At 42.9% G+C, this 17,747-nt stretch overlaps 1 protein-coding gene across 2 annotated transcripts in view; it reads left to right on the top strand.

The window, feature by feature from the left end:
* The first annotated feature begins 466 nt into the window (after positions 1-466).
* Positions 467-17,747, top strand: part of CMIP (c-Maf inducing protein) — a 131,978-nt gene continuing 114,697 nt past the window's right edge. The window contains exon 1 of one of the 2 annotated variants that reach the window (XM_069026677.1): positions 467-1,446. In XM_069026677.1, coding sequence (XP_068882778.1) covers positions 1,150-1,446 — 297 coding nt within the window. In that variant the 5' untranslated portion in view covers positions 467-1,149. Of the gene's footprint in view, positions 1,447-10,232; positions 10,357-17,747 lie in introns of those variants that run through there. The other variant, XM_069026678.1, reaches the window with a different exon arrangement.

Genomic DNA, 17,747 nt, shown 5'->3' with positions numbered 1-17,747 from the left:
GGGCTCTACCTGCGGGCTCCCCTCACTGCGGAGGGGCCTGGGGGTGCCCTGCCCAGCCTCCTGCCTCGATGAGCTGCGCTAGGCGAGGTTTAGGTTGGACGTTAGGCGGGATTTCTTCACGAAAAGCGTGATGAGACATCGGAACGGGCTGCCCAGGGAGGTGCTGGAATCACCGTCCCTGGAGGTGCTTAAGGAAAAGCCAGGACATGGCACTCGGTGCCGTGGTCTGCTTGACGAGGTGGCGTTCGGTCACAGGTTGGACCCGATGATCTCAGAGGTCTTTTCCAGCCCGAAACGATCCCGGGATTCTGCGAGGGGCGCGGCGCTTCCCGCGCACCTCCCGCGGCCGCCGCTGCCCGGAGCGGCTCCGCGGCCATTGACGTCAGGCAGGGCGGCACGTGACGGCGGCGGGGCCAATCGCGGCGCGCGGAGCCGCTCCGGCAGAGGGGCTGTGTCGGCAGCGCCCGCTGCTCTCGCCGCCTCCTCCTCCTGCCGCCGCGGCGGCGGCGCGCGTGGGGACCCGCACACAGAGACACGCACACGCAGAGGCAGGCACATACACACACACACACTCACACCCGCACCCGCACCCACGGGCGCGCACCCGCACCCACATACATGCACGCGCGCCGCCGCACGCTCCCGCGCACACGCCCCGGGGGGAAGGAAGGAGCCGCGGCCGGACGCCCCGCAGCCCCCGCCGCCGCCACCGCCGCCGTCAGGAGCCCCCCGCGCCACCACCACCGCCGGCTTTTGTCCGCCGCCCCCGCGGGAGCCGACCCTCCGCTCGGCCGGCGCCCGCCCGGCAGCATGGACGCGGCGCTGTGACCCGCCGAGGGCGGATTGGGAAGTTTGAATAAGGATTTTATCGCTTCCCTTTCCCCCTTCTCCCTTCGGTGCGGCTCAGTCCCTACCCCCATCTTCCCCGACAGGTTTTGTTGTTGTTTTTTTTTTTTTTTTTCCTCTTCAGCGTGCGATTTTTTTTTTTTTCTTTTTTTAATCTGCCGCGTGGGGTTGGATTTTTTTTTTTTTTGTTATAGTTTTTATTTTGAATTTTATTTTCTTTGGTTGTACCCGTCTCTACCGGCCGTAGAGACCGGTCCCCGCGGGCGGCCGAGCGCCACCCCCGACCCGGCCCGCGGGGCTGCCATGGATCGCACCGGCGGCTCCGGCGGGGGCAGCGACCGCAGGCAGCCCGAGGAGAGCAAGCCGCTGCTGGGCGAGATGTCCGCTCCCGAGGGGAATAAAATGGGTGCCGCGCCGTGCCGGAGAGCCCTGCTCCACTGCAACGGCATGAGGTACAAGCTGCTGCAGGAGGGGGACATCCAGGTGTGTGTCATCCGGCACCCCCGGACGTTTCTCAGCAAGATCCTCACCTCCAAGTTCCTGCGGCGGTGGGAGCCGCACCACTTGACCCTGGCGGACAACAGCGTCGCCTCGGCCACGGTAAGAGCCCGCCCGGGTCCGGCGGCCCCGCCGCGGGGGCGGACACGGAGCGGCCGCGGGGATCTGCGGTGCGCGGGGCCGGGGGATGCCCGCGCCCTGCTGTCCCCGAGCGGCCGGACCTGGCGGGGACCCCCGGGGCCGCCGGTGGGCGAAGGGGGGATCGGCTCGACTGGGTCCCGGAATGCCAGCGAAAATCCTGAAAGGATTTTCTCCCCCCCTTGTTTGTAATCCTATGGATGTTTATTTTTGCAGTTTCGGTGTTGTTTTTTCTTATTTTCCGAGCAAGGCTACTATTATTGTTGCTATTATTGTTGTTGATTTTTTTTTTCCCTTTAAAAAAAAAAAAATTCCTTCTTTCTCAATATGACCCCCACATAGAATCACCACACTGAGCCCTTTCTATCCGAAACCAAAGTCGGCAGATACCTGCTGGCACCTTGGCCAAGTTGGAGGTGAGGGAGGTGGAGGATGCTTTTAATTTGAGAGCGAAGGCTCGGGTTGTGCGTGGACTTCGCTGTGGTTCAGGCCTGCTCTGGGGGCTCTGGTTTGGCGGTCACATAACCTGCCCAGATACAGGCAATGTGATTGGAAAATATGGAGATTCCTTCAGGGTTTTCTTCCTGCTGGAAAATGATGCAAGAGAAAAATGCGAGGTGGTGATACCAGCGTTACAGAAGATGTACAATAGACGGATGCAGTCTTGAAAAATATGATTTATATTTTCATATTCAACTTAAAATTTCATGGCCAATATTATTTGAATATTTGTGGAGTATATAGAGTGATTACACACAGATTTTATCTTATAAGCGATTAACAAAACATTTTACACTGATCTTTAATCAGTTGGTACTTGGATCCTGTCTTTTTTTGATTTATATGTAAATGTCTCATTTTTCTCAATGGCTTCATTCGGGCCTTCCTATAGGACACTGTTACGAGAGAGTGGATTGGCTTTTGTGTAGATTTCTGTTAATGGTGTATTTCAATGGATTTCATCCCGCCTGTGCTGTGCTCGGAGGTTGAATTTTTTCACACTTCGGTACACAGACACAGTGTGTGTAAATGTCTCTCCTGCATCATGGTCTGCTCTGAAGTATTCAGAGCAGGTTTTCAGTGGGAGCTACTTTAACCTTCAGGTAGGCCAGCTGCCTGTTCTCACAGAGCTCTTTTTTTGTGCCACAATGACATCTCCACTTACTGTTTCCACTGGGCTCTCGAGGATGTTTCCAAGGGAATATTTTCTTTCTTTGATAGAACTACTGTCTAAAAGGAGAAGGAAGATTCGGTCAAGCACTGCTGGAGAAAACCCCTGAAAGACACGAGCACGAGGAGTTTTTGCAGTTCTTAATTTTGTTGAAATACCATCATTGTAGAGGGGGAGTTGAATATTAGTGGAGCTGAGGCATTTTCCTGGCAGTATCCATAGCTGATTATTTCTAAGCCGAGGAGGAGGATACGGGTAGAGAGAGGCATGATCACGCTTCAGATGTTGTTCTCTGCAATGTGGCAATACCAGGCATGAAGTTGTATTTGTATAGGACAGGTCAAACTCTGCTCGCTGGCAAAGCTGGCATCAAAGAAACCATCTCTGAAAAGATTTCTGAAGTCCTATGGGGTTGTGCTTTAATTAATGTTGAGGTGTTCTCATTCCTAATTATTTTATGTATATAAATAGCAAGAAGATACTAAAGCATTGTGCGTAGCATTGCAGGCTCCATTTTGTTGAGCAGAGCTCTTCATGCTTGGTCTTGTGCCTTATCATTTTTTCCCGGTGCTAACTCACCCCACAAATACCGTTGTTCACAGAAATATCTGTGCTTTATTCTTTCAAGTAGTGTCTTTGGTTTCCAAGGGGTAATTAGAGCACATGGATAAGATCTGCATTCACTTGTTGCCTGACTGTATGGGTAGGTTTAGCAGGTATCTTTCAGGCATTGGTTCTATGATAGCTACATTTTAGTCTTTTTTGGTTTGCGCAGGAAAGATGTGATTTTAGCAAAATCCATGGTAGTTTAACCCCCACCCCCTAGAGAAATGGGGTCCAGGCACAATGCCAAAACCTCCTCAGACTGGAGGTAGATATTTGAATGTAACTAATTTGGTTTTCAAGAGCTATAGAAAAATATCCATTCTGTCCATTGAAAGTGAGCGTTGGGAGCACTCAACAGCTTTGATAACAAGGTCATTTTTACACATGGGGCTTTCTACAGGCAGGATGCTTTATGAGCAGCCAGTAATTAATCTTCACATCATCCCTTTGCAAATCTAGTGGCATGACGAGTTTTACTGCATTCTATGTAACATGAATAAAATTGAACGGGAAAATAACATCACTTTGTTTTGCATTTGAAAGCAAAAGTTGTAATGACAGCTAAATCCAGATCTGGCAAATTATGTCCCTGAGTGCAGTGGATAAGTTATTTGTTGATTCTAAGCACTTTATATCCTTTTTGTTATTGCTTGAGACATATATTTGAATTAAATTCTCCCCACAAGCTCTTACTTGTCAGTCCCTGGGCTGCAATATAGAAGTTAGCATTAGTTTGTGTATGGATTATTCATCTGTAGTTTATTCCATGAATAGACATGGTATGTGCCCACATATATGTCTGAATAATGAGACCCTACCTACATTTTTTTGAGACATAACTAATTTTATTGTTTATTTGGGCAGCTACAGTTTTTGTGCTGACAAGATAGTTTTTGGTAGCAGAAGTGCTATGCAAGAATGCAGTGGAGCAGCTGCTAGGCCATCTTATTTTAGCAAAATTTAGGGACAAAAAAATGATGTTCTCTATGAAATGCATTATAACAAGTGACTGTTTCAATTAAAATAAGTCCATGTTAATCAAATAGTTAATAAGTGTATTCTGAATTGGTATATGCACTCAGTTAACAAACATGGAAAGATACTAATTTGTGTATAGTCCCATAACTGTAGGTGTTGGGACTTCATCTGATTTATGTATTGTTTCCATTGTTTGCTTCATGTTCTTATTTCTCAAAGAATTGCTTAAATATAGCACAGTGTCGTCATTACAGTTTCACTCACCTCATGTCCAGGGTTTCATTCTGGTTAAGGGTTTTTTAGAGAAAGTGAATACAGATCTATAGCTTTTTTGTTTTGTTTTGTTTTTTTTACTGTAAGTGCTGAAGTCCCAGCAGGAAATTTTGACTCTTGGAAACTTTGTTTGTGAGACAGCAGCTTGCCTGAGGATGAATTTGACTTTTTCCCCCATGGGAGGAATAATGTTTATAAAATAAACACCTACCAAACTCAAATGTAGCACCCTTAGTAATTTTTTTTCACCTGTGAGATCTGTCCTTGCACAGCTTGAGGGGCAGTGATAGTAAAAACAAAGACAGAAAAAAAGTCCAATTTAATATTTCTTATGTGGTGTTTTTTGGGTGGGGTGAGGCAAGGTGAGGAGTAACTCTGTCTTCAAGAGAAATTTTAAAATTTGATCTTCAGTGGTTTAAACATAGGTGTCATGACTGTTCTGTGTCTTCAATATCATTCTGCATTGTCCCTTTCATGTCTCTGCCTTGCTTTTCTCTTTCGTTCTTTCTCTTGCACCAGTGGGGAGTAGATGTTGAGGACAATGAATTTTCAAGTCCTGGGTTGCAGGGAAGACTTGTCATACATATGTATGTGCAGCAGACAAGGAAAGAATAAGTGATTCATTTTCTCTGGCTAGGGATGACCTCTCTAATTCCCATCTGGGAAGATAAGACTTTATTGAAGCCGTGAAGTTACTCATTAATATCCCTCAAGGAGGTGGAAACTTTGGTTTTTCATGCCTGTTTCACATTTCTTGGTTTTGCCTTGGCAGGTGGGTTGAGTTTAATGTAAATGTTTTTGTTCAAAGCTGGTGACAATCCTGAAAAAGAGTTGAGTTTCTTTTAAACATTTTTCTGTACAGACATGATGTGTGAGGACAATAGTTTATTGACAGGCTGGCTAATCGTAAATGCATTTGAAACAAGAATGTAAGTGGATTAGGGAACTGCATTTGTGTTTTCTTCTAGAGACAAGAACATACCCAATTAATATTAAATGAGGCAGGGCAGGATGAGCTGTTTCAAACAGGAGAAGTGGAGTAGAAAATTGTCTTCTAATTGTTTTTTAAAATTCAACAATTCTGCTACTGCATATGTTTAAGCATGCTATTGCATGTTTCTCTTTCCTTATTTAGGTAAAGATAGAGCAAAAATTTCGATCAAGCTGGACTCATTGTTTACTTTAGCATGGATTCCCATTAGTTAGGAAAACACACATTTTAAAATTAAATTTCCCTTTAAAAACAATCAGCTCAAGTGGGAAGTATTATGCAGAGCTCGAAAGTTTCAAAACATCTTACAAGAATAATTTTTTTAAAGCTTTCCTGAAAAAGGAATATTGTAGCATTATCCAGATTGCAAGTAGAATTAATATGAATTTATAATAATAATAATAATAATAAACAGTCTGTTCAGTAAACCAAGTGCTCTCTTTAAGTCCTGCACTGTTGATGAGGCTCTACGACTTGTGACTTAAAACTTAAAACTTAAAACTTGTGACTTATGTGACTTAAAACTAGATTGGTGTGCCTGCCATCATTACATGTATAAGTAAGTATGAACACATAAATAACAAAGCAATTTAAGATAATTTTTTGATTTGTTATAATAATGGAATGATAAATTACTCTTTATGTTTAATATTTCTCATGGTTTACTCTTACAGATGATTGCTTTCATTTGATGAGAAATGGTACCTATAGGTTTTGGGTGGACATATATTTGCCTGTTCTGGGTTGTTGCTATCTCCCAGGCGTTTGGTTCAGGTGCATCAGAAAGGGCACTGAATCTCAAAATTTGCATAAAAGCCGTGACAATTTAGAATTCTCTGCAAATTGAAAACAAAGTGCTCCATGTTATCTGTATTGTTGAAATTGAGATTCTCTTTCACAAGTGAAGGCAGGCATGTGCCTACATTAACAAACCCCAATTTTTTTTGAAGACCTGGTGATTTAATGGAATATTGCTCTGCTTTGACAAACTCATTTTATTGCTATATTAGTTAGTAGTTCGACATAAGAAAACCTAAAACAATATTTCTGTAAAGTTGTTTAATGCCTATCAAACATACCTTTGCATATATAGTTCCTGCAGTGGTTAAAAAGCATATTTATAAGTCAGTAGTGTTAAGGTATGTGTTTATATGTCACAGAGCTTATATAAAATATGAAAACAGAAGGTATATTCATTGACAGAGTGAGAGCTCTCAAGGCTATTAGTGTTAACACCCAGCCAGTAAATTTTACGTGTTCAGGAACATAAATAAAAAGGATACTCAGAAATACTTGTGCCTCATTTTTCGTTTTGGCTGGGGAGTAAAGATGTGGTGCTAGTCACTACGTGGTGGTAATAGTCCTCATGGGAGAGACTGTAAATTGCCTCTGGTCCTCAGTGGGACCTGATCCTGCATCAGAGCGGGGCCTGGAAGAGCTCAGCATCCCTCACAGCGCTGGGCCTTTGTGGAGCTCTGAGATATTTTTTTTTTTTTGTAGTGGAACATTATGACTGTGATTATAATAGTGATGGGATGAGTGTGATAGATCCTCCAAGGTGGAGTGTAGTCCTTCTAGGAAAGAATGTGTTGCCCAGAGAAGCTGTGGCTGCCCAGTCCCTGGAAGTGTCCAAGGCCAGGTTGGATGGGGCTCAGAGCAGCTTGGGATAGTGGAAAATGTCCCTGGACATGGCAGGGCATGGAGCAAGATGTTCCTTAAAGGTCTCTTCCAACCCAAATAATTTTATGATTCTGTGAAAGTCAACAGGAGTGTTTGGTTTTTCAGAGGTGAGAGGCTATGCTGAGAGTCCCATCTGCATTGCTGTTCCAGTGTACAGGGTTAGGTTTGCTTTGTTAGCAGCTGGGGGAGAACAGAGGCTGAAGCCTTGGTCCCACCGAAATCATTCACAGAACTGTGTGCACTGAGGGACCTTTCTGCAGGAAAAAGGTGTTAGGTTTAGTATATAGAAAAGAGTGATTTTTTTTGGAACTGTTCAATTTATTGTGTATATTTTGTTGGTACTTTTGAAGTTCCTAGGTAACAGATGAGTTTAACATGATACAATTTCCTTCTGTGTTGATAAGCATGGCTGACCTGATAGGGTTTTACACATCTCCTCATATAGGATTTATGAGAGAAGAGACCTACCTCAAATAGTTCAAGCCTTTTGGAGTCTTTAGAAGTAATTAGATTGTGGGTAGCATGGGTAGATTGTGGCTTTTTTATTGGTGTTTTGAGCAGGGCCAGTTGCACCAGTTTTGTTCTATGTGTTCATAGATAACGTAACACTTAATTCCACAATGTCTTGGTTTGAGACAAATTTAGGGGGAAGCACTCTGGAAGGAACGTCTCCTCCCCAGAAGACAGGTTTCAGCACTCCCTCCCCTACTGATACAAAAGGAATTTCTTGGATGAAAGTGAAAAAAACTCTTTATTCAACGGAGTGCTGGCAGGGCACAGAAAAAATGAGTAATGTTAGATAATAAACCTCTTCGATGCAGAGAAAGCTGGTGGATTTAAAGAGTTCTCTCTGTAGCTGGCTCAGCCCCTCCCCAGGTCCAGGGCTGGGATGTGGCATCCCCGCAGCCTCCCCGCTGGTCCATGGGGTCCGATGATCTGGTTCTCAGATCACAGCTAGGCTGAACAGTTCCAGAAGAAGAAGAAGTTCTGGAGGATTTCGGTATACAGTTCTGGGAAAACTTTTTGCCTCAGCTCACAAGCAGGAATCCACTCTCTCCTCTTGCAGGCAGAGCCAAGCAATATGGGGAAGTGTGTGTGAGTCCTTGAACACTAACCACGCTGAGGAGTTTTCCCGGCTCACCCCCCACTCTTCCCTCAGACCCAGCTTAAAGCCGTGGGACCTATTTCTGGGCAATAAGCAGACAACAGGGGAATACAGTATTATCATAAAATCACCCCAAGACACACAAACAGCTGGGTGTTTGAAGATGGTTGATATTTAAGCGTGTACAATCCATTTGGAGAGCTTGTGCATGTGTGTGCACTCAATAAAATAACTTTTTTTGCACCGTCTGCCGATGCAGTGTCATTGGCAGCAGTAGTGGCTGAGTCAGCCCTGGCCTGTGCCATTCATTTCTGCATCTGTGCCATACCCTGTCAATCCATCTTTTGTAAGCGCTTAACAGTTTGCAGGGTCAGGTTGAGAAAAATCTCTGTGAGCTGGCTGGGGAACACTCTTTCTGTGTTTTTCACCTTTTGCAGATTTGTTGTCTGTCTTTTAACTGGATCAGGGAGCTGATATGTTTCAGTGTATAGTCCGCCAGACTGTTGAGGAAGAAGAGAGTGGGAAACATGGTAGGCTGGAATTGGTGCCAAAAAAAAAAAAAGTATTATTAAATCATTGTGTAAAATTTTCCTGTTTTGCACAATATTTAAGAATGCAGGGACAACACCAGGAAAGGGAAAAGACAATTGAAAAGCATACATTATAACTGATCACGTCAATGGTGAGTGAAGTTTTTTAGCTTTTGTGGTTGTGGAGGAAAACATGAAGCAGTCAGAACCAGATGCTAAGTTAAAAGACCTTTACTTCATAGGCTTAAAAATTAGGAGAGTTTAACAATACTCTCTAGGTTTTGGAAGAAGGGACTCTTGTTCCAGGATTTGTGGACATTTTTTGTTACCAGTACTGGCATTTCCAGTACTTAAAGTGATTTGTTGACTTTGCCCCTTGGGCTGTCCCATGACAGATGGGACAGGGCCACTAGAGTGGGAAATACAATCAGGTAACCTGCTGGATCACAGACTGGTGTCCTGGGCATGAGTGTATGGGGAAGGCTACTTTCTTCTACTTTAATCTGAATTTTTAGTAAGATTTTAAATAATTTTAAGTATTTTTCCTTTTTTTGTGAAACTTAACAAAAAGGCGTATGTTTTTTCTGGATTTGAGTGTTTCTCTGAGATGTGTGCCATTACTAAGTGAGCTCAAGAAACTTGTCAAGTTGCAATTACTTAAATCTGAACTGGAAGTACACTCAGTCACGTACATTCTTGGTCTTGCTCTGTTGAAATCAGGAGGGTAATTTGAGGAGAGGGATTACCATTCATTGCCTGTAACGTGAATGGCAGGATGTGCTGTTCAGAAAGCCAGGAAGGTTCAGTAAGGGATCACTGTGCAGCTCACACTTGGCTGCTGGCTGGGGCACATGGCTGCCTCTACTCTTAGCCTTGTGCAGGTCTCTACAAAACAGAGCCCCACTTTCTCCCTCTGCTTGGCAGATCTCGAGGTGCCGAGTGACCCACAGTGGCTGGAGTGGCTCTTGCATGAGCGAGAGGGTTGCTGGAAAATTCCCTGTTAGACAGAACCGGTGTAGAAGCTGTTGCTCTTTCACCTGTTATATGCCTACATTTAGACAACACTGTCCTGGTGGAAGGTGAGTTTGTGACATTCATCTATGGGGAAAACCTCATTCAGAATCCTTGGAAAGGTCCTGCCAGCTGTTGCTGCTGCTGCTGTGTGGGACATGTGCCAGCTCTGTCCTGTCTCCCTTCCTCAGACAATAGAGTTTTATTAAGAAAGAAATGCTGCTTGCTGCAAGTAGCTCTCTTTTCCCCCATTTGGTCTTGAAATTTGCTGAAATGCTGCTGTGGTATGTGGTCCTGGCTGAAGTTTGCAGGAGGGTGGATCCTCTACAGGGACAGCTGCTCCCAATTCCTTGAAGGTGTAGGAAGATGGTGCTGCTGCCTCTGCTGTTACCTTGCTTGATATTTGCACCTGTGGCCATTTTCACTCTGAGGCAGTGGCAAAGTGAGAGGTTTAAAATGGAGTAAGGCTGTTCTGGGCTCTTGGAGCCCCTCTCTCCCTTGTCTGTTCAGAATATCAACTTGTTTCAGGGTGAGAGCTCTTGCAATTTTCAAAGTATGGTGCAGCTTCCCCAAAGTTCTTGTTCCTGTGGCTGAGGGATTGTGTGATTTTCTCATTGGATGAAAAATTTAAAAGGAATAATTGCTTTCATTGATTAAGAGAGTAATTACCAGGAGTTCAAAAGACATGACTAAAAAATGGATATCCAATGCTTCTTCAACTCCAGATCACTAATTTCTTGATATTAAGAATGGGAATGTTGAATGCTTGGCACTGTCACTGAATAACTTTTCCTTCTTGGATTTCTAGTGCTTAAAGAACAGCTAAATGAAATATTTTTCTCCTTTTGAAAAATTTAAAACTCAAACCTTATAAGCACACAGAAATGGATTTAGGTTTTGTAGGATTTTGTTTTCAAAGATGCCACATGTGGTGCAGTAAGTGTTGCCTGAAGAAAGCTGAGATTAAGCTAAATCAGAGGGTTTTGTTGAGAATAGATAATTGTATTCCCAAATACAATTCTTTTATATTTATATTTTGCGTAATATTTTTCTTAGACCTAAAGAGAAACTGTATTAGCAGATGAGAATCAGAAATAATATTTTTTTCTTAGAAATAAGTTGTACATATTTTTGAGTGTATGAATGTCCATGCATATTTTATGGATGAGATTTCTGATGATGTAAACCCAAAGGTAAGGCAAGAATTTTGTAAACAAAAAAGTGGCCTCATTTTTTATTTATGTACGGACAATGAACATTAACTGAGCAACATTAGGTAAGTGCATTTGCAGGTAGACAGTTTGGATAATTTTTAAAAGAACACCTTTTTTTCCCCCTAAATCTCCTAGTGATCCTCCATGGTGTGTTCCCAGTAAATTTCAAACAATACTGTGCAGGTGTTTCTCAATGGTGAAGCTGTGATATTTTTTTTTTTTTTTCTTCCCAGTCTTTGTCTGTTTTGGCTATTTGAATATAAACTTTTGGGATTGGCAGGTGCCTCTTATCATGGCTGGTTACTGCTGTAGTGGAATTCTGTTGTACCACAAGAGTTTCTTGTTTGCTACTATTATAAAATAGTGTGTATTGTGAGCAGGCTGGTTTTGCTGTCTAGAATAAAACTGAATGACTTTGTTATTCATTTCCAGGGATGGGCATTATTAATAGTGAAGTAGAGACTGCTTTTAAAAAAATGATGTTGAAACTTGCCAAATGGACTCAACTTTTTAATCAAAATACTAAGGGTGTGTGGGTTTTTTCCATAAATATGAATGTTGGTTTGACCTGTGAACAAAAAAGAAGGGGGATTATTTTTGGCCTTTAAAACAGCTAGGAAAAGAAGATATTTGAATGTCAGTATAGTATCTTCATTCTAGTAGTCCTTGCTTTCAACTTCACTGTGCTTCAACCACCTCCAAGTGCTTTATGGTGTTTTTGTATGTGGGGAAAACAAAGAGTCGAATAAATGTAGATCAGAAATGTTTGCCACTGTTGGTTCATGCTTAGTTTGCAGTTCTTTCTTAGCTGGTGTGTGTATCTATTGTTCACTTTGGAGGGCCTAACACTGGACACCAAGGATCAGCTGTGCCTTGCGCTAATGCTCCTGCTAAATCACTGGTGGGAGCTGGAGCAGAAATTATTTTCCTTTGCTTTGTCTGCTAGGCTGCATCTTCCCTCCTGATTTTGATGGCTATTCATTTTCTTAATGGTTGTAAATGTCGTTAAAAATCAGTGGAAGCGTGGGAGAGTGACTGACAGCAGAACGTGCCCCAGAGTGTCGTGCTCTTCTTACTACCCTTCAATCTTCCTGCAAAGAAAATATCTGCCAGGGAACCAGGTGCCAATCAGTTCAAGTCTCTTGCTTTCTGCAGCGTGTGTGCTTTGTATATTCTCCTAATAGTCACTTCTGACAACCTACCACTTTGCTCTTGCTTCAGTGGCTGTTAAGATTGAATTCAGAAATAAAGAGTAAGTCGGGGAAACCTTGACTGCACTGAAATTTTCAGGATGAGAATGAGCTTGCAAAATTGTTAAAGAAGCAGGGTGTTGAGATTCTTTTTTGTGAAAAGATTGGCAGTTCTCTCTCTCTTCTCAAACTTTGGATTTACTATACAAACTTCTTGACATTGAGCTCAGAAGTTTAGGAATCCCTTGAGGAAAATGTGATTGCACAGGCATCTTAAAAGACCATGTTTCTCTCTGGTACAATGTAAGCTGTAAGAAGGTAGTTAACTAAAAGTAGAAAATAGAGGATCTGTGAGCCATTGGTGTAAAATAATGCAGTTCTGCCGATTTTTTTCTGGTGGCTATGTAGTTATTGTAGCTGGGGATCTGAGTGTTGCGTTGTTCCTGGCAGCTTGAAGGGGTAGGTGCACAAGGAGAGGTTTCTTTGCCTTGGCTGTTGACGCCAGGCAGGGCACTGGATGTCAGTGACAGAGAGTTGTGTGAGCGTGTGCCTGCCTTGGATGCTCTGGCTCCACGGTGCTCTGATGATTGCTGTGGTGTTCTGTCATCTGAACAGTATCCTGGCTCTGAGAAGGAAGGTGGGAGGAGGGGAACAAAACTGTGAAAGGCCCAGTGATTCTTGAAGAACAGCGTTTACTTTTGCAGCAGAGATTTCCATCTCCTTCGATGGACTGTCTTGAATGAGATCCATCTGTGTCGTTGTCTTACTGCTCAGCAGTGAAATGCCCATGGTTTGAGTACCTGTTGATTCCTAGTGGAAGATTAATCACATTCAATGAAGCAGTTGTTTTCCTTATCCACAGGAACGCAGAGCAGTTTATTTGGGTGTCTGGAGGAAGAGACAACAACGTCATGTTACAGATGTCATTCAGTCATTGTTTAAACCAGGAGAAAATCTATGCAATTGCTGTAAACTTCTGCCTTTAGTAAATAGGTTATAGTAGCACAATTATTGAATTGGAAAAGGCGCTTCAGCTTATTCTTTCAGTGCAGGAACACTGGTAATTCTTCAGATATTCCTTACTAAAGGAATAGCCACTCCAGCTGTGTAATGAGGGCTCGAAGTAGTATTCCCAATCATGTTTGTTATGAAATGCAGCCCCTATATGGAAGTGAAGAGCTCTGATGAAAGGTATTATGCAAGTGCAAATTATTACTCATTACTTTAGTTTTTCTTTCAACTCTTCATCATTCTTTCAGATCCTCCAGGTTTTTTCTTTCTTGATTTTTTTTTTTTTTTTTAAATTTGGTCAATGCTGTTATGGTGACTTTTGAGGAAAGGTTTTTAATTTTTAACTAAAAGGTAGCCTGACATCCAGAGCCATGAAATAGGCTCTTCCTTTCCCAGAGGAGCAAAAGGTTTGAGTGGAGTCTTGGCTCTGAAAATCCCATCTACTTTGCAATCAGATAATATGGACATTGAAGCAAGCCTAAAACTTGTGTTGGCACAGAACTTTGTTACTGAAGGTGAAAGTAGGGACATGGTCAACATGTCTTGTCTGACTGAAAACACATTTCCTAAGGTTGGATAATTCATCTTTTGTGATCACTGTGAATGAAACAGGAAATAAAGCTGGAAAAGCTTGAAATTAAATGAAATGTGCAGGACCGGACATGCACTTTGTTATTAAATATTGACATACCCCTTCCAGGTAATCACTTTGCCTTTGCAGCCCAGCATTTGCCCTGAAGACTGCCACATGTTCTTGCTGTGGTGTTTATGGTGAAAAATTTGTTGACACAGAGAAGTATTTCTACTGGCTTCTTTCCTAACACTAGTGTATGCTTCTTTTGGTGCTATGTCACTGCCTCCCTTGGAATTAATCTTCTGATTTATTGTAAGTTATTTCAAATGTCCCTGGTGACTTGGGTTGACTAATGTGCTTTAAATATGGCAAAATCAAATAATCTGTTGTGGGAGTTGACCGTGTATCAGGCTGCTCCCTCGTGCAGATGGACAACATGGGAAAGTACTGAGCCTGTGGTGGTGCTTATCCAAAAACAGGTCCTCTGTTGCTCTGTGCCCGTGGATTGAAGTGTAGGTTGGTCAGTTTTAAACCTGGGATGAGTAGGGATTGAGGCAGCATTATCTGCATTATCTGTGTATTGTGTGTTCATGATACTACAACATAGCCTCAGTGGGCTTGAAGGAGGAAGGCAAAGAAAGGAGTTGATGAGAGGAAAAAATTAGAGCAGCTTCAGGCTAGAGGTCGGATGGATCTATGTGCTCCAGCTGAAAAGGGAAGTCTCCGAGTCGGTGGCTGCAGAGTGCTTATGACTGGAACGTTTTGACTCATCTCGAAGGGATGTTGTCCACAGTGCAGCTTCTTCATGTGGGGCAGCGATAGCCCACAGTGTGTGAGGCCTATGCCATTGTACCTTCCCTTTTGAACAGTTAAAAAATGAAGGGAATGTTTACGTTTGGTGGGTTATGTGTTTCCTAACGCCTCTTCATTTATCATACCCGCCTTAATTGAGATAAAGATGTAGTGCTGTGTAACATTATCTAGGTTTAACGTCAAGGGTTTGGGAGGTTGTGTCTCTACTTGTCAGTTTTTCTTAGCAGAAATAAGAGAACAAACTTACCCTGTGCATCTTCTTGCCTGTACAGTCTGTACCTGGAGATCTTCTGAGTGCTGCTGTCTTGAGACCTTTGTGTCTGATCTAAGGCTCTTGCTGTGCTCAGATTTCACATTACCCATTTTTTTATTTTGGAATTGTAAGAAAAACGTGTACAAACAATGCTCTGCTGTTTCCAAACACTGCGAAGTTTCCTCCTTTGCTTCCTGTTTTTGTAGTGTGTTTGTGAAAAGACCTTGTCTGCTTTGCACTGGACTTAGGCTCAATGTAAATGCATTCTGCATCAGCTACTGTGTGTTCTGGCATGCAGGGACCCGAGCTGCTCTTCAGCAAGCGTCATTACTCTTTATTTATGGTAAGACTAGATTAAAAAAGACTGGTGCATGTAAAAGTGAAAGCAGAGGCAGTGTTAAATTGTGTAGTCATGAGCTTGTTGTTTCCCTGCCCCCCAGTATGCAAGCCAGTTAGTAACCTAGTGATCTATACGTGAGACTTTAATTGGATATGTGCCCAGAGTGCAGATTAATATGGAAAAGCTATAAAGGCATGGGTTCACAAACTTTATTTGACCACATGAGGACTGTCTGTGTGATCCCATGTGGAATGTGTGAGGGATTCTCAAAACAAAGAAATACCTTCATGTATTTGAGATCTGTATATAAACCGCGGGATACAGAGGTGATGTCTCTGCCTTAAAGTCAATAGACTGTTCATTAAATAGGACTTCTTCAGCCTTAGGTGGGGCTTAGGTGCATCTGTGGCCTCTGTGTAATTTACTTGACTTCCTAAGATTTAGTTTTGATAATTGCTGGAGGTTTCTCTTTACAATTGGATATAATCTTGGCTGCCTTTGGAGATAAAGGGGGGGTGTGAATCTCTCTGTAGTGAAATAAAAACAAGCAGATGTCTGACTGCAGCTGGCTAGAGATAAATCATTTCATATAAACTTGCCTAGAGAACGTGATCTTGCTCTTCTATAAACCTACACTCCAGAGGGAAGGGAGAACCCCCATTAGTCAGTGACACCCTCCTGGCCTAAAATTCCAGTGTTTCTAGTTTGCAAATCACATGGAGCACAGACTACCAGCTGCATTCAGCAAAGGCTTTCTCAATTTTCAAAACACTTGTAACAGAGATTTTGTGTCTCTTCTGGGGATTTTCTATTTTTAATTAAAATAACAGTATTCCTAAATGTGTAAAACCAGCCACAGTTGTGTACCTATATTCTCCAAGCCAGTTTAATATTGATAAAATCTCTTCTAAATTGGCATGGTATTGCAATAAAGAGTTTGGTGCCTTGGGAGAGCCCTGTTGCAGGTGAAGCTGACCTTCCTGATCCATCATATCATGGAGAGCAGCGAGGCATTCCACCTATCTCAGAACTCTTTTTTTCCTCTTTACCCTCCTCTGTATGGTTGTTTGGCATATTATTCAGTTGTTTCCTGAAGGTGGTGAGATTGAAATATTACTTTCTGTAGCATAAGCCCTAATCATGAAGAGTGGGGAGCTGATGGTAAATATAACTCCCATAGTTGCAGAAAATAAGGTAACCTTAATTAAAGTTCTGTGGAAGTAGTTTCAGTGTTTGATTCCAGCCATTTGCCTGATGAAGGCAGGGAATAGTCCTGAGCTCTCTGCCTGCAGCAAGAATATGGGAATTGAAGTGACTCATTCTCAGGGACGGCAATGGGAATGAGGCACTGCTGTGGTTGCAGATAATTCCCTGGAACTCTCCGTTGTGCAGAATGCATTAATTGAAGAGATTCATGAGCTGCTTAATGTCACATCACTTCATTTCCTCGTCAGGGAACTGAAAGTCTCTTCTGTGTAGGAAAAAACAGGATCTCTGGTTGCGAGTAAATCTTGACCTTTTTAAAAAGAGGTTGTGTGTGTTGTCCATCATATTTGCCCTGTATTAAACCTGTTGTCACGTAGTGTGAATTTTCACTTGCCCTATTATCTGTCAGCTGTGGAGACAGTCAGCTGTGTAAAGATGTGCATATCTGAGTGCCCAGAAGTGAGCAGTGGAGATGAGGAGGGAGCTGTTTGCTGCTGGGTTCTTAAATGCGGCAGAAGGAGGGGGGTTCCTGTTTGTAACTGATCACCATTTGCAGCCACTGCATTGGCTACAGGAGTAGAAGCATATCTTTATATTCAAGAGAGAAGATGTGGCATAGGATACCCCTGCAGAGACCTGGAAATACAACAATACTGTGTGGCCTGTTCTGGAATGGATGGGTGCTTGTCTCCTGCAGACAGTAATGCATTCCTAGTGGGTAGATCTGATGCCATGTGTAGGCAGCAGGACATAAACAGTGCAGCCCACCATTTGCAGATTTAAACTGGAGAAGAGAATGTGCTACATGTATGGAAATCAGTCTTGCTGTGTGTGATATCATGGTTTCCAGAATCAGAGGCACCCTGATTCTGGCTTTCCAGGTGCCTGTTTTTCTGACTGTTTTGCCCATTGCAGGCTTAGGTGAGAGCTAGTACAGAGTGGGTTCCGTGGCATTTGCCATAGTTTAGCACCTGACCTCTTAGGCAGTGCTTCAGACTGAGTTTTTATTAGTTTTATGGCATGGCAAATTGCACAGGAAAATACAGTTTAACACTTACATAGCTACCTGTTGAAAGAAAAACCATACACTTTTCTTATGAGAAATTAGTCAAAATCAAGAGTCCTGCATCTTGATTGAATTTGTGAGTGTAGAGGTTGTATCTTACATCTTTTGATTTGATCATTGGCCAAGCAGAGCTGGTCAGTGAAAGGAAATGCCCCTTCCTGTGGCTTTAGGTGCTACTGCTATCTAGAATGTTGGTAGTTATCAGTGAGACCTTAGGGCTGCTGAATTTGGACTCCTTCTGTCTTTCTAGCAT

The sequence above is a fragment of the Aphelocoma coerulescens genome, chromosome 11, assembly GCF_041296385.1.
Source record: "Aphelocoma coerulescens isolate FSJ_1873_10779 chromosome 11, UR_Acoe_1.0, whole genome shotgun sequence".
Taxonomy (NCBI): Eukaryota; Metazoa; Chordata; class Aves; order Passeriformes; family Corvidae; genus Aphelocoma; species Aphelocoma coerulescens.
This window is presented reverse-complemented; position numbering and strand designations above follow the sequence as displayed.